The following is a 16942-nucleotide window of genomic DNA, read 5'->3' as shown; positions in this document are numbered from 1 at the left end:
TATATATATATATATATAAGTAGATAAAAACCAAAGGCACAAGCTCAGATCTGTGTGTTATTCACCTGTTCGTGACCTTTAGTGTTAAATAGCATTTTTTATTATAGCATTCATATATTTTGCAATGAAAACACATACCGATCTAACAACACTTCATGAATAAAATTAAATATCTTTAACATGCAATCCTAGCTTTTTCATTTACTTCCGTGCAGCAAAGTAAATAACTAATGCATTAATGAAGTGCAGTTATTACCTCAAGTGCTAATTTGGTCAGGTCCTTTCTGTCATATAAATCATTTTATTGTACGATCGTCATATCGTCCTCTTTACCGAGCGATGTTTTGGATGTTGTATTTCAGGGCCGATGTTTTGAAGCATGCTTTGGCGGCACATGTCCCAGCGGCCGAGAGCGGAGCTTTAGCGGGGATTAGACACTGGAAACAGCGTCCAGGTGAACCACCGAACACGTGAAAACCACAGCCAACAGAACGTGACTGTGATACCTGCTGACTTCTGACAACTCTGTGACTTTTATAGGGCTGCCATACAATTAATAGCATCCTAAATTGATCACGTACGTATAAAAAAAAACACATTCATGCTTACATTTACGAAAAAAACGTTACTGTTATATATTAAATATATCTATATAATTTACACGAATGTAAGAGTACACATACTGTATGTACACAGATATTTAATTTTTTTCAAAATATTGCAAAACAAATATACGCAGAACACACGTTTATTATGTAAACCAGAACCTTACGTTGGATTAACCGCGATAAATAGTTTGGTCATAATATAGAACAAAATCACGCATTTATTCTATATATGAAAAATGCAAATAATATGATATATTTGAGTGATTCATAGCTGAAATTGCATTATATGCTAAGTTCGTATGTCGAGGTTTTCCTGTAGAATTGACGATATTTAATCAAACTGTTGAAATGCAGTTACCGTTGATAAATAGCGATGCAGATTCGCCCGTTCCCCGTGGAGATGTCACGTTGATCCCCGGCCTGAAGACCCTCCCTCCACCGCACCGTCTGATAAGAGCCACGCAGATCATTTGGGATTAGCGCGGGTCTGAGAGCACACCAGGAGCCCGGTGAAGATGAGGATGCTCTTCTGCGGCGTGCTGCTGGTGCTGGGAGGAGATGTTCTCCTGGCCTGCTCTCTGAAGAACTACACGCTGTACGTGGAGAGACACGAGTGCGGTCACTGCATGGCCGTCAACACCACCATGTGCGGCGGAATGTGCTTCACGCAGGTAAGAGCCGGCTGGCATTCACACCGGATCACGTTTTCTCTTTTATTAAGGAGCATTGTCGCTTTTGAGGGGTGTGTGTTTGTGTTAGAGAGAGAAAGACCTGTGAGTGAGGCTATAAAACTATCAAAATAGCATAAATTTCATCAAATAACTTTTTCTGGTCAGAGCTTACAAGCATATATGTAGAAAAACGAAAAACACCAATTATGAGAACAATTATCTCTCAAACTATTAGGAGATGAGATGTGAGATGTGTAAAAAATTAACACACACACACACACACAAAAACCACATGTTGAGTTTTATGTTAAATTGATATATTTAACATATTTATATTTATCTTTATTAACTAGCTATCGGATTATTTATATTACTAGTACAGTATATTGGCTGTATAATAAAGCAGCCTGTATATAAAGCAGATATTAATGTGCATTATTATTCTGCACCCCATACCTAATAACTCCAACCTGCTACTATTAGCAAAAAATGTATTCAAACAAATAATTAGTGAGAACTGATCTCCAAACTAAAGTGTGACCAGGATTTTTTTTATTCTTAAATCAGAAAAAGAGGAAAGTATACTGTACATTTTTCAATTAAACAGTCAAGCACAAATATGTAATAAGTGATAAACAGGCTCAGTATAAATACATAATATATAGATTAGGTATACTGCATATATAGATACTAGTCGCTTATTAGCATGCATATTACTACAATATTAGACACTGATCAATGCTAATTAAGCATATATTAATGCCTTATTCTACACAAAGCTATTCTAGGTCTATTAAATGAAATCACAGTTAATAAGTGTTATATTAAATTCAGTATACGTGTATTGTGTGTGTGACAGGACACAAACGTGCAGGGATTCGTGGGCAAGCGTTTTCTGATTCAGAGAGGATGCATGCATCGTTCCGTGGTCTATCATTCTGCTAAGATGCCCGGCTGTCCGCTCCACATCGACCCGCGCTTCTTCTATCCGGTGGCTCGCCGGTGTCACTGCACAAAATGCGACACCGTACAGAACGAGTGCGTCTACAAGCCAAAACTAACTCCTGCAAAGTGCTCCGAGCTGCTACGTGCCGTCTGAACCGCTACAAGGTTTCCTTCTGATTGCCTTTATTTCCACTTAATGTCTTGGTAACGTTTCCTTGAGGTTTTATTAGAAAGCGTTTCAGGTACAGGATGCATGAACTATATGGTTAGTTTTGCAACAGTGTTGTATATGTAACACACACACACACACAAAACTCAGCTATAGTGCCTCGCAGAAGAGAGACGATGTTTGCTGTGGATCTTTTGTCTGTTTCTTTTTCAATATAAACGTCTGCATTGATCACTCAAGTCTCATTTGCTTTAACTGATATTATAACACGCTGGTTTTGAACAGAAAGAGAAAAACACTATCACCAGAGCACCGTATACTACACAAAAATAGCTAATATAAATCCTCACGATATTAATAAAACATTCTTACCTCGAATTTGATTTTTAATGTACGAGAGCAGTTTAAAAAATTACATTTTTAGGTTGAATCGAAAAGACTTGTCGAGTACAATTTGTGAAAAATGTATCTTAAACTGTTGATGATGGCTTACACGTTTTATTATGGAGTCAAGTGTATGAATGACGCTGTGAAAACTGAAAAATAAACATTTGACTTTTTCATATTATGGAAATCGCATATGGATTTGGGATTCGCGTGATTTTGCTTTTCGGAAACGAAACCAGTTTTGATTCATAACTAGTACGGTCTGTGTTCATAATATATTTGTAATCCGTTAGGCCGTAACTCGAAAGCAGAAGTATTTTTATCTATGACACAGTTACGACATAGTTAACCAACAACAACAAAAAGAAGTTCACACCATACAGTGCAAACAAGGAATATGAAGATGATTGTGGGAAGGCAAATCGTTTTGTTAGTTAAAATTACATTTAGCATTCAGCAAACATCAAGAAATGTTAACTTTTTACTGTTTAATACGTCACTGACTGAACTACATTTGTCCAGCTTGCCAGATTGATGTTGTTTCAACTGTTGTTTTTTTAACTTAATCAAAAAAGGGACATACTATAACGTAACTAAATGAAATCAATATTTATAAAAGTTAATACGGTACGTTTTTTACTGTAACAGATGCATTTTACTCACAATCAGTCTACCTAAAATAGTCCCTTGGAAGAAAAAATATGCATCTCTAATTTGTACATTGTCAAAATCCATTATTTAAATCCGTTATGTATTGCGTTGACCTTCATTGAGTTCATCTTTATTGGTTTATTGAATATTTATTACCGGTTTATCTATAATTAGATGAAGCGAGATTAAAGAATAAATCGTTTGAAGTGTCTCGATGGATGGCGTAGAAGTAATTCAATTCAATTTGTTCAGCACTATTTATATTTATATACACTATTACATTTTCGAACTGAAGATAAAACCAACGTGAACATATGACGATGACTTTTAACGTACCGCTTAAGAAAAGTTCCAAATCTGCGCCATGAAAGTTTTCGTGGCAGTCAGTCTTTTTCTTCAAAAGACTAAACCTTCTAGAACTTATAAATGCATTTGAATGAGCTCATCTATAATCCCGAGTGTGTGTGCAGTAGTGTAAGTGTCTCCTTGCATGCTTACTGTAAGAAGATCCTGCTCCTCTGATTGGCCGCGCAGTCAGTCCCAGCTGCCTGAGGCTTCTGGGAGTGGTTACCGTATATAACCCTCTCTGCTGCTCTGCACAGCGACTGCGCCTCTGTCTACCTCAGTCCTCAGACCAAACCACAAAACCTCTCACCATGGCTCAACAACCAATCAGGTATGAACCAGAACCACTGTTTGTCGTGTTGCAGGGCTGCATTTCATTAATCAGTTTATTCACACTGGGACTGTAGCAATTAAATAAAATGGAGGTGTTGCGAATTAAATAAACGTGTCAACCTGACATTGCCTTTTCTTCTGTGGGTTTAAAGGTTTTTGAGGTATTGATTCATTCATTTGCACTATTGTGTTTCTCACAAGCCTTCCTGCCAAGCTTATCAATGGTGGAGTTGCTGGACTGGTGGGTGTCACCTGTGTGTTCCCTATAGATCTTGCCAAGACAAGACTCCAGAACCAAAGAGGAAGCCAACAGGTTTACAAAAACATGTATGTTTGCATTGCACATTTGTCAAATTTTGCAGACTTTCAATGCAAAGCAAAGACTTTAACACTTTAAGTTCACTCAAACATAAGATAACAGTTTCTTGGAAAGAATGTTACTGAAAGTAAGCTGTTCTTCCTGAAAACTCGTTTTTCCCAGAACACTGTGTATAAGTGAAAGGGGTGTGGCTTTCATTCGTGGTGACTTAACTATAACTATAACATATTATTTTGATTAGGATGGACTGTCTGATTAAGACTGTTCGGTCTGAAGGATACTTTGGAATGTACAGAGGTAAGCAGTTTTAGAAATTTGACCTTCATTTTTTTTCCCAAAAAAATCTAAAGCCCCTGAGGCCATCTTCATGATGCAACATAACTTGCATGTCAGCACTTTACACCATTTACATAAACCTGTGAAAGGCACCAATCCAAAGTCAAGCCTGTTGGTTCCTCACTTTTAGAGATTTAATATAGTTTAAAAAAAAAAAAAGTCTTATTAAGTCTTATTAATGTCTTATTCTACATGACCTTATTCTAGATCCCTAATCCTATCCAATACTTAAACTTAACAACTACCACACTGACTATTCATAAGCAGCAAATGAAGAATTTCATTCATTGAGATAAAAGTCATAGTTAATAGTTAACAAGTGTTACCTATGCTGAAGTGTTACGGAATTTTCTAACAAATTGTTTGTTTCAATACCAAAATTTTCATTTCAACTTTTCAAACATTTCCAAAATCCCCGCAGGTGCTGCAGTCAACCTGACACTAGTGACTCCTGAGAAGGCCATCAAACTGGCAGCCAACGATTTCTTCCGTCAGCGGCTCAGTCGGGGAGAGTACGTTCCCTCCGCTTCTATTGTTCAATACTCAATAACAGGTCAATGGAAGGGTTGAATGATCCTCACCTGTGTTTCAGACTCAAGCTGAGCGTGTTTCAGGAAATGTTGGCTGGCTGCGGAGCAGGGATGTGTCAGGTCATTGTCACAACCCCCATGGAAATGCTTAAGATCCAGCTTCAAGATGCGGGGCGACTTGGTGAGGCATAAAAACTCACCCAATACAATTTTCAGCTCCCTCTAGTCTATATTCATGACATAATCTGTCATCAAATACTCATTCCTGTGCTTTATGTCTTTCTTGTATCTAAATATTCCCAAACTAATTTTTGGACTCCAGGACTGGGGATCATGTCATGCATGTCTTCCTAATTTAATACACCCGATTTAGATCATCAGCTCATTAGAAAAGAGCTGTATGAACCAAATATGTCAGATAACGGAGACATAAGATATGTTCACAGCAGTCGAGAACCACTGATTTAGTAGACTTGTAAAGTTTGCAGGAAGTGACTTGACGGACTGTGCCCTCTTTTACGTCCAGTGGCCCAGCAGAGGAAGTTACCTGTACTCCACACTGTGAAACTTGGGACAGCCAGTCCGGTCCTGAACTGTTCGTACAATGTGGGTCCTGTGTCTTCGATCAGGAAAGTGTCAGCCATTCAGATCACACAGGAACTGCTTCGCACAAAGGGCATCCAAGGACTTTACAAAGGACTAGGAGCAACCCTTATGAGGTACGACTCTATCCATAAATGCTAATGACAATCTATTCCAAATTCAGTACTCTTGCTTCAACCCAAAAGAGAAGTACCCCAGTACCTTTAAACTGAATACCACAAGAAAATATTGGTGTAAAGCAGGGGTGCCCATTCCAGCTCCTGGAGAGCTGCTTTCCTAGAGTTTGCTCCAAAACATCTGCCTGGAAGTTGCTAGTGATCCTAAAGACCTTGTTCAAGTGCGGTTAGTAAAACTGGGACTAAACTCTGCGGAAAGATATCCCCCTGGGAGCAGGATTCGACACCCCTTGTGTGGGATTGACCCAAATTGGACATCATTGTTGGACCAGCAACAACTTTACCGTCAATAATTCAGTTTTACAGTCAAATTATGCTAGGACCTAGCCTATCATTCCTTTCCGATTTTAGGGGTAGATGGGTGTATTTGTTTGCTAGGTACATTTGATAAAGGCGCTGAACCAGGAACATCCAATTTCTTTGAGTTAACTCTCGAGACATTAGTAAAACAGACCTTGTGTTTTCTTCTTACAGGGACATCCCTTTCTCTGTGGTTTACTTCCCACTGTTTGCCCACATCAACAAGCTGGGCAAGACATCTGAGAATGATGATGTGCCTTTTTACTGGTCTTTTATTTCGGGCTGTGTGGCTGGATGTATAGCGGCTGTGGCAGTCAGTCCTTGTGACGGTGAGTTTTGCCGAAGAACACCTGTTTGAGCAAATCTTAAAGTATGTGCGCAGACTAAAGTTGATCCCATCTCTATCCAGTCGTGAAAACCCGGCTGCAGTCACTCAATAAAAGTGCAAACGAAGACACCTACAATGGCGTTGTGGATTGCATCAGGTAAAGCGACCCGGTTAATGGACATTCTGGGAAAAAGAATCAGTAACCATTAATGCAATTTTCTCCTGCTCTTTGTTCCTACAGAAAGATAATGCGCAAAGAAGGCCCGGCTGCTTTTCTGAAGGGTGCCGGCTGCAGGGCGCTGGTCATTGCTCCGCTCTTCGGAATCGCTCAAGTGGTTTACTTCATCGGCGTTGGGGAGTTTCTCTTGGGACAAACCCCATTCAACCTTTACTCTGTCTAAGCTGTGAAAACAACCAAATTAAACTTTAAAGACCAGCGCAGCTATGATGCGACTAATTATCTGAGAACAAACCAAACAATTTGTATGAGAAGGCAAAATCGTTCAAATCTGCGCCGTACAAAAACATATATCTAGCATTACAGGTTAACGTTATTTTTCTTTTTAAGTTTAAATGTTTCTATAACGACCAAGTTATGGGACATCATACACTCAGAAAAGGTACAAAAGCTGTCACGGGATAGTACTTTTTCAAATGTACCAATAAGTATTAATTTTGAAAGTACTACCATTCACTTTTCTCCGTGAGGGCACAATTTTGCCATCTTACACAAACTATTATGTGTCGTATAATTGTTAGAGTTGAAACAAATGGTTGCTGGAGAAGACTGTCAAAGGCTTGGAGTTTAACTTCCTGTCTTTACATGCTAACGGTAGCATATTCGACTGGCTTATTCAGGAAGCTATATCATTGCACATGTTTCTTTTTCTTTTGAAAATGTATGGTCAGAGAGGTCAGATTTATCCTCAGTGAGGATTGATTTGAAAGCGTACGGCCATGACTCGTGCATTCAAGGGCCAGAAAATTGTGTCATATCTTTTTTTTTTTTACATGTCATCCATTAACAGTTCTGTCCTACCTTTCTTGTGACGTTTTGCACATGCACAGTATAAAGGAGGCACTGCTGATTAATGTGGACATTAGCATGGAGACATACCTATGAGGACATTGTTATACAATATACATAACTCTAAAGAGACACACACACAGAGACAGGATGTTTGATTCCTGCTGAAGTGAGGCTTTGCTTTTACAGAATTAAACAACATTCTGTTCAACCTAACCTTGTTAAACTGTCATACTTAAGAGTCTGTGCAAACATCTTGAACCATTCCAGAAACTTGAGTGTGCTAAACAGAAGAAATATGGAACAAAAATACAAGAACAGTGGTTTGACACAAGGACCATAACTAAAATATCTGTGCGTTTTGTTCTTGTTGTGCCTAATTTTGAATGCATTAAATACAAAATACATTTCAAAAAGTTTCTTGAAAGTTCTCAGCTGTTTTTTTTAAGTGGAATGATACAAATGATGACTTTTTTTGGGGTGAGCTTTTCTCTATTAGCGCTTCTAGCTAATTTGGCTATGATTTAAAAAATGGAACACGTCGAACGCAAAACATTAACAAACCATTTTTAAGATGAGTGTACAGTATGTAAAAATGTCTGATAAGCTTTGTAAGCAAGGTGGCGACCTTAGAAGCAGAACTAACTCAGAACCAGAAGTTCAAGATAAAATAAATGTAATTGTGAGGTTATCAGTATTGTCATATAAAATCTGTTTTTATTTTTAGCTTAAAATAGAATGGAATAAAAGCTTCATACAGGGTGTATTATATTATGGTTGCTTTAATGCAAAATTACAAAGTTAAAGAGTCAAACAGAGCAGGAGACGCAGTCAAGAAAACTCTGAAGTGCTTGGTGAGTGTTAACTAAGAACACATCTGTGTTGGTGAAAAGTGCAAACTGTGCACTGCAGCTGAAACTTTAGACTGATTCTGCCCTAGCTGCTTCTTGCATGCACTTGGAGCAGACGTGCATTTCATGCCAGAAAAGTCCTGCTTTAAAGCAGCGATGTGGCCAGCGCACGTTTCCCAGCTTTTCAAGGAGGTTTATGGAGAGACCTTTTTTTTGTCTTTAATCATTTGAAAATGCGCAATTTTCCATTTAATCATTTAAAAGTTTCGTATAAAAACAACTACGGTATTTAACGTTGTTATTAATTCTCAGAAAGATTTACTGAGGTAATGACATAAAAAACATGACAAAATAGCATGATCTGTATTTATAATGAATTAAGTAGCAGAAGCTTTGCTTTTCCCAAGCTGGAGCCAAATTCACACTGTGTAGGCATTCACACACACACACACACACACGTCTCAATCCCATGTCATGTGATACAACATGGATTCAATAACATTTCACTTCCAGAGCCTCGCGCTGCAATCGGTATTGATGTCATGTGATGAGGCGGCCAGCTGAGGTCATGTGATCAATACTAGTCAGTCTGCTCGGGTCACAGACGGCCGGCAACATCAACGCAAGAAACTGGCAAAAACGCAAGAATCAGAAACTTCAAACAAGTTTATTTGTTCTCGTGCTGCAGTGTTCCTGAGAAACCCGAATGCTGTTTTGAACTTGCTCTCCAGAAAAATAAATTAAAACACACAAATTGTGAGCACTAACATCGAAAGGCTGCAGTGTTCTGTTTACAGTACAAAAAAAAAATCTTGACATTGCTTACACAAAGTGTAGGAATAACACACTCATAGTTTACGACAGAGCCTCTACTCGAAAGCCGCGCTACATGCTCCGTACTAGTTATCGTACAGCCTGAACAGGGTTGCTTTTGGGCACGAGGACGGATCTACTTGAACATTGAATGCGAACGGAACACTTGTTTCACGTGTTACACTCCGTTAGCGTCGACTACGACGTATCCTAATCGCTACTCTAATGCCATTTCATCTTGAGGAACTTCAGCAGTGACGCACCAGCAGAAATACATCTGACCAACCAACGGCTGCCCTATTATAAATAACAAAAAAAGAGATTTCGTCCCTTTTCCGATCCCTTCTCTTAAAACAACGACAACGTTCAACCGAATACTACGTTGTTTTTTCGGGTTGAATAAAAACAAAGGCACCTTCAAATGCATGATGTGAAACAAAAACGGCTGTACACTGGGCAAAACTGCCTCTATACACATTAACCGCACAAGACAGATGATCACGATCGCTACAACTACTATGACAACTCGTGAAACTCTCACAGATATGTACACAGAACGTAAGACTGAAGATACGCTCACATTTACCGTCGCTTAGGAACATTTTACAGGAGAAATGCGGTCATTTCAAGTTTGGGTGAGACAAACAGAAAGCTGCTTGGCTTGTAAGTGACTTCTCTTTGACATGCAATCGATGCTTTGATAAAACAAGACATTTTTGACAATGTGTCGAGAACATCTGGACTAAGCCAGTTTCTATATGCGATTAAATACTTCAGTGTTCATTTCAGAAACCTGGATTCGATCACTTGAAGTTGAAGACTTTTTTTTTTGTCCAGTACCAAAATTTTAGGTTAAAAATGTGGGGTTCAGACCGCATTGAAAATCGGAGAAACTAAATCCAATTTAAACCTCAAAAAAAAAATGGCACGGATGTGCTTTGAGTGATCCCTTTTCCCTCTCTCGTTACTTCACCGTCCCATCCGACAAAATCGCTAAATCAACTAAAAAAACGAAGCAAATGAACGTGAGTACAAAGGTATTCACATGGACAGTCTCCCAATTAGTCCACCAATGCATTTATAACTTACTCATGCATCTTATATAGATATAATAACAACTCTTTAGTCACACTTTACTTTAAGTTGTTCTTGTTACATGTTACACGTACTTCCCATTATAATAAAAAAATAATAATTATGCATCATTTCATGCAAGTAAGCCTAAACCTACCCAAACATGCAGTTCGTTAATATTAAAAGTACTTAAATGTACAATTACACTGTAACAAGGACGCCTTAAAAGTAAGCGAAACTAGTTCTTCTTCTAATAACTCCACTTAAGGACACTGCTTGAACCATCCTTGTTTGTTGAATGAATTAAGCAAGTGATTCAGATGTCGGTCATGTCTGATCCGTTTCATATTCACAGCGCAGATGGTTGGATGCAACCAATTATAGACGGTAGAAGGCACAAGACAGTGTCAGTGGATCTTCAGGGTCTTTACTTAGCTGCGTGTGTAAAATAACCAGGCAACTCTACACCATAAAATCCAGCTTGAGAATGAGAAGATTTGGCTCCATCGTGCCAGAGAATACCAGGCTGTACCGTTATCAGTGGAGGCTTCAGTTGAGCCAGGTTATTGCATAACAGAAACCCGATCATCGGTGTTGACGTGAGTTCAAATGCATATGCGAATATGTGTTAGTGTGCCTCTCCTGAAGTGGAAACTGCGTGGAGGGATTCGGAGGGCAAGCAAGACTTAAAGGGACAGTTCAGCTGAAAATCACCCTCGAGTTGTGACTGCATTTCGAGGAATGTCGGTAACCTTATAGTTGACACCATTGACCTGCATTGACTTCCATAGTATTTTTCTCCATACTGTGGAAGCCAATGTTTGGTTACCAACATTCTTCAAAATAACTTTTGTATTTAAAGCCAGAATAAAATAAAGTAAATGCACAATATCACAATTATGCCTTCCATTTCACAAGTTTGACTTTTTTCTCAAAACGTGCAATCCTTACTCTGAATTGCGAAACAAACTCGCAACTGTGAGAAATGAAGTCAGAATCGCAAGACCCGCTGTAAACCGGCAATTCTGACTTTTTTCTCAGTATTGCTTCATATAAACTCGCAATTGTGAGTTATAAAGTCAGGATTGGAACAACATGGGTGAGAAAGATGATTTTTGGGTGAGCTGTCCCTTTAAGAGGGCTCACTGGATGGTATGGACACAAAGGTTCTTCTGAAGATCACCAACATGTGGGTTTTGTGCGCATGTGTGCATCTTTCGGTAAGCATTTGTTTGCATGTGTCGGTGACGTAGAAGACCACCTTGTTTGTGTACAAACGTAAAGCGAAAAGCATCCGTGGGTCCTCTTTCCGCCATTCCCAGCGGCTGCGGGTTTGCCACAGAACCAGTGGCATCACATTACACAATATTTTTATCTGGCATGCGAAGCAACGCAGCAACAGCCTGGAATAGCATCAATACATAAATGTGCAAACTCTCTGAAAGAGCAGATCAGTGTGCACCAGAAGTCGAAATCTAAATTATATTAAAACGAACTCGTGTTTGTCGCAATTGGAAGATCCAGCTCTGCACCCAACCAGCAGGCATTAAAAATAAAGACGATCCAGCAATCTGAGTTTAAACAACTAGGACCGGACTAAACCATTGGTTGGTTGAGGTGTACAGGATTATGAAAGCGGAGTTTGTTCTCGGTTCCTGAGTGGCAGAAGAATACCTTGAACTAGGTTGGAATGTTCTAGTTGTATATGCAAGTCCAGCAAAAGTTAAGTGTCAAAGGTGAAAGGTCATGTTCAGGTGAGGAAGACTGCGTTAGATCACCTCCCTGCTGTTCCGGATGGCACAGCACAGGACCATACTGAAGATCATGCCAATAATCTGTAAAAAAGAGACAATTATAACCGACTTCCTTTTTAATCCACACTTTTCTGTACATACAGTGGGCCCCATTTACTAATTAACCCCCCAAAAAAGAGCGTACTTTCATATCTATGCAAAACTTGGAATTTATATATATTTGTTGTAGAGTGAGACTATAATGGTAATATTTACTAATATTGTAATATACATGTAAATTACAAATGAATGCAGCCTAACTGTTTGCGATTACAAGGCAAACGGGTGTTTCTGGGGAGAGATATTTTTCTCTTTCATGAGATCACTTCCTCTCTGGCCGGGCGCTGTTTGTAAACTCTAGGGGCGTGGCTTCTCAACCGGGGTGTTTTTAGGGGCGTGATATTCAAACGACGATTGTTTTCATCCTCCACATTTATCAACGTGCAATCATTCACGCAATGTGATTGGCGGCATACGAACGTTTCACGAAACACGCACATTTGCGCTTGTTCCTACGTTAGATTGATAAATGAGGCCCACCATTTGGGGTCAGTAAGATTCTTCTAAAAATGTATTACTTATTTCAGCAGGAACTTCTATTATTTTTATTATTGGATAATAATGTATTTTTTAAAAAGACGATATTTTAAACTGATATAATATTTCACAGTATTACTGTAATTTTGATTAAATAAATGCAGCCCTGACAAGCATAATTGAGTTTTTCCAAAAAACATGTATATATCAGTGTACATTCATATATTCTCACTATTGTATATTGTTTGGGGTTTGTAAGAGTTTTGGAAGAACTCCATACATACGTAACTCTCTCTAAATATGGTGGCTTCAAAGTTAAAAGTGTTTAAAAGTATTCAAATGATGATGTTTGAAAGTCAGAATCAGGATAAAAAAACGACTATATTGACATAACAGCATTTACCATGACTCCCGCGATTCCGATCCCAACATAACCCACGATGAAGAGCTTACTGTTGAAAAACTCTTCAATGGCCTCATGACACGTCTGCATAGAGTCAAACAGATCGATTGATAACATGCATCTCGGTACCACAGTTTAAACAGACGCTACTCAAGCGCTATACAGTTCTACAAGCGCCAAACATACTGGTGTTCTGCTAATTAGATAAAGAACGGTCCTCATCTGTGCTTCAGTCGTTCTCACCTGGTTTGACGCCGCGTCCAGACACACGCTGCTCGAGCCGCAGCAGTTTAGCTGAAGACAATGAAGCGATACAAATGTAAATCTTTCACGACAAGAAATTATATCACATTTATATCAGTGTTGTTACTGATAACTGAAACTGTGCAGTTTTTGGTAATTAATATGCTTTAAAGTTTAAATAAGAATATGAGAAATATTAACTAGGAAATAAAAAAAAAAAATTAAATAATTATTCAAATTAAATGAAACTAAAATAATACTCTAGAAGAAGCACGTTAGCTTTCTAAATAAGCATTGTACAGAAAATATTATTAATTGGAAATTGATTTTGTTAATATTTTCCACTTTATATTTGCTGTTCCTGATTAACTGAACAGAGAGGCAAAAAACGAGGTAGAAAGCGTTGACTCACAATGCTGTGGTAGGACTTGACGGTGGTGTTACTGCTATTGTTTCTTGCCGATTCGTCATAGAATTGTTTTATTTCCTTAATGATCTAAAAAGAGAAAAGTCGGTCTGATTTGATTTCGACTGAACTCTGAATCAACACGAGGGGGGTCTTTTGGGGTTTAGCGTTACCTCGTCTTTGTTGAGGAACCCAAACACTCCTGCAGCGACTTCTGCTCCAAAGATGACCAGAAGACAGGCGAAAAACTGCCAAGGAAGAGAGATTTCAAACGGCATTTTATTACACACACAAACATTCCAGGTGTTTCTTCATTTCTTTCTATTCTCAAATCAGAATAAAACAACAGCACGCTCACAAACGATACCGTTTTGTTAACTCAAAGTGAGAAGATATCACCCTCACCAATCCCAGAAGGCACTGAGACTCCCTCACGGCTCCACAGCAGCCGAAGAAGCCCACCAGCATCACCAGACCCCCAGCCGCAATCAGGATATAGACCCCTGCGCAGGACACAACAGCACACACACACACACGATATCACTGGAGATCCTTTTTAACTCATGCATTTCCAGTCGGTCCTGCTCCAGCCAAGCAACTGCCATTGATGTCAATAATCTTCTCTTTTTGGCACTACGTTGCTGTGGTTTCAGCAGAACGTCATGTACCGAGTCGCCAGCAGAGGGAAGCACAAGCGTTACATCAGTCTCTTCGGGAGATGTTTGAGCGCAGCGTGACCGCGCGCGACCTCTCAGGATGATGTCACTCCAGCATCTTCCCCCGCCTCGTTACGGCAAAACAGAAAGAGAGAGCGATTCCCAAAGCCACAAGTCTGGTGCCTGACAGCTTCGGTCAACATCAGGGCACGAAGAGCTTCCTCAGACTGAGCCGGTATAATTGTGCCACGGGAGACCTGGGACAGGTGGGAAGTCTGGAAATGAGATCGAAGCTCTCCTGAGAGAGACTGCAGGGGATAATGCAACCCTTTATCATTAAACGGCATCAAAAGAGTAATTGTTGCGCTGATTGCAAAGTCACCCTCTACTAGTGTATCACGTTCAGCATTCAGAAAGATATGAAAAGGTACGCTTTTTCCACCTCTTATGCTCATCGAGGCTGCGTTCGTTGGATTAAAGTTAAAAGCGCAAGACAACTTGTTTAGTCCCTGAATTAATAGGGTGGTTAACAAATCTGTGACTAACTCAATGACAGTCACTCATTGGTGAAATAACACTAAAGCTGCAAAAAAAATCCCTGTCACCAGTCACAAGCTGTTCAATTAAACACCAGCGATCCTCACGACCACATGATTTCAGGAGTCATTTGTATCTTTAGTCCTCTTAATGCTTAGGTTCGGGACCGTTCAAAAACCGCTAGCCCCACCGCACGTGCAATTCTTTTCGCCACTATCTCGAGCATTTGGGAAACAGAAAGAGCAAAACTGAGATGAAAGGAAACAAAGCGTGACAGAGAGAGTGAACGCAACCTTTGTCCTCCCTCCCGAGGAAAAACATTCTCGTCGCGCGCTGATAATATTTACACCGTTGCCACAGTAGCTGTGGAGAAGACAAATCTTTGTCATTGTGGACCGTAATCTAAAAGTCATGTGAAATGTGCGTGTGGACGGAGAGCACTACGAAGCCTGGTTAACGTCAATACTGTCAGATGGTTTATTCCGAACAATTAAGGTTGGGCTGGTTATCACGGTCCAATGAACCCTATTGGATGGAAGAAATAGCGGGAATACCGTAGACGCAACCATTCTGATTGATTTTCGAAAAGTTTCGAATTTTCTGTCGCTCGTCGGCATGATATCTGAGGCTAGTCAACCCCGGCGAGATATTATAACTATATTATTCTGGTAGCCAAAAAAACCCACCCAAAAAAAGTCCAAGACGTTCCTGAATCAACAGTACAATCAACCAATCGGATTTGAGGGATAATTTTTTAGGAAATATCTGCTCTGGGGTTACGCTAACAAAAAAAAAAAAAAAGATTTATGAATACCACTTTTATTTCATTTATACTAATACTAATATAACAGCCCCACTATGTTTTTAAATATATCTAAAATAAGTTAAATATAATATATAAGAGAGAAAATCTATGTTACCAATGTTACTATAATCTACCTTATTACTATGTTGCTCTCAAGGTGAATAAATAATGACAGAAACAGACACGGGCTAGTTTTAGAAAGTCTATAAATATAAATCTACGTGGGTTGTGTTTGTACCTAACTGAAAAGAACACAACTGTATGTGATGCAAATGTGACTGCGGTTAGCAGGCTGAAACGAGAAAGATGACAAGTTACGAGAAACGACTTTGACTTTGTCGCCGGGATCTGGTTGAGGTTTTGAGTCGTGCTCGTTCTCACCGGCTTCTCCTTTCTGCTTTAAGATGAGGGTGATGTCAGCACCCAAACCAAGCTTGAGGAGGCCGTTTGAGGATAAGAATATTTCCTGACATCATGAAGCGCCGTTCTCCTCTGCATCTAGATATAGCACTGCACGACCTTCTGTATCTCTCTCCTCCCAGGTTGAACTGTTGCTACAGCAAACCTGAAGTCTTGCGGTTTCCTCCATGAATGCGCAACTCAAAATGTAACTTCCTGTTTTCAGAAGCACCGCCCTCTGAAATGCGCTCATTTCGCAAAGAGCTCTTGAGGGCTGGGCAGAAGGCCGTGGAAACTTTGCCACCCTGAGTGGCCTCAGATGTTTCCATCCAGTAAATAAACACTAGAGGTCTGTCTGACGCTGCTTTTTTTCGGTTTTACAGTGGGCTTCAAAACTCTGAAACTACACAATTAAATGTGCACATTCTTATATATTTATATATAAATTTATATTTTGCATGACTGCAATATCTATAAAAATATCCAAAAAATGTTTATGTTTGTGTAATATTTTTAACATAACCTTTTAAAATGTAAAATGCATCAGCGTAAGAATATGAGTAAAAAGTCTATAATAAAAATAAGTTACATAACAGAAAGTATAATTTTTTAAAAATAATAATAGAGTAAATATAATTAAAAATTTTATTATAAAATATAAATTTGAAATTAATAATAGTAACAATATTACGTGTTC

General features: G+C 39.1%; 3 protein-coding genes across 5 annotated transcripts in view; 2 read left to right on the top strand and 1 right to left on the bottom strand.

Moving 5' to 3' along the window:
• The first annotated feature begins 165 nt into the window (after positions 1-165).
• LOC122329296 (thyrotropin subunit beta-like) lies at positions 166-3859 on the top strand. 3 transcript variants are annotated; one of them, XM_043225530.1, is made up of 4 exons: positions 166-454; positions 541-577; positions 963-1279; positions 2139-3859. In XM_043225530.1, the coding sequence occupies exons 3-4, from the start codon at positions 1124-1126 to the stop codon at positions 2376-2378; spliced, it is 396 nt and encodes a 131-aa protein (XP_043081465.1). In that variant the 5' UTR covers positions 166-454; positions 541-577; positions 963-1123; the 3' UTR covers positions 2379-3859. The 3 variants fall into 3 exon arrangements, with proteins under 3 accessions (XP_043081465.1, XP_043081462.1, XP_043081463.1); XM_043225527.1 differs by having other exon boundaries at positions 166-577; XM_043225528.1 differs by having other exon boundaries at positions 166-1279.
• Positions 3860-3993: 134 nt separating this feature from the next.
• On the top strand, positions 3994-8148 carry LOC122329290 (mitochondrial glutamate carrier 1-like). The gene is made up of 9 exons (XM_043225520.1): positions 3994-4107; positions 4311-4436; positions 4670-4725; positions 5186-5276; positions 5357-5475; positions 5821-6013; positions 6548-6702; positions 6783-6858; positions 6943-8148. The coding sequence occupies exons 1-9, from the start codon at positions 4088-4090 to the stop codon at positions 7100-7102; spliced, it is 996 nt and encodes a 331-aa protein (XP_043081455.1). The 5' UTR covers positions 3994-4087; the 3' UTR covers positions 7103-8148.
• Positions 8149-9214: 1066 nt separating this feature from the next.
• LOC122329193 (CD9 antigen-like) overlaps positions 9215-16942 on the bottom strand; it is an 11382-nt gene continuing 3654 nt past the window's right edge. Inside the window, exons 3-8 of the mRNA XM_043225390.1 lie at positions 14254-14377; positions 14022-14096; positions 13855-13938; positions 13443-13493; positions 13200-13283; positions 9215-12301 (exon numbers count right to left, since the gene is read on the bottom strand). Of these exons, the coding sequence (XP_043081325.1) occupies positions 12236-12301; positions 13200-13283; positions 13443-13493; positions 13855-13938; positions 14022-14096; positions 14254-14377 (484 nt within the window). The 3' untranslated portion in view covers positions 9215-12235. The remainder of the gene's footprint in view (positions 12302-13199; positions 13284-13442; positions 13494-13854; positions 13939-14021; positions 14097-14253; positions 14378-16942) is intronic.

The sequence above is a fragment of the Puntigrus tetrazona genome, chromosome 23 (genome assembly GCF_018831695.1).
Source record: "Puntigrus tetrazona isolate hp1 chromosome 23, ASM1883169v1, whole genome shotgun sequence".
Lineage (NCBI taxonomy): Eukaryota > Metazoa > Chordata > Actinopteri > Cypriniformes > Cyprinidae > Puntigrus > Puntigrus tetrazona.
This window is presented reverse-complemented; position numbering and strand designations above follow the sequence as displayed.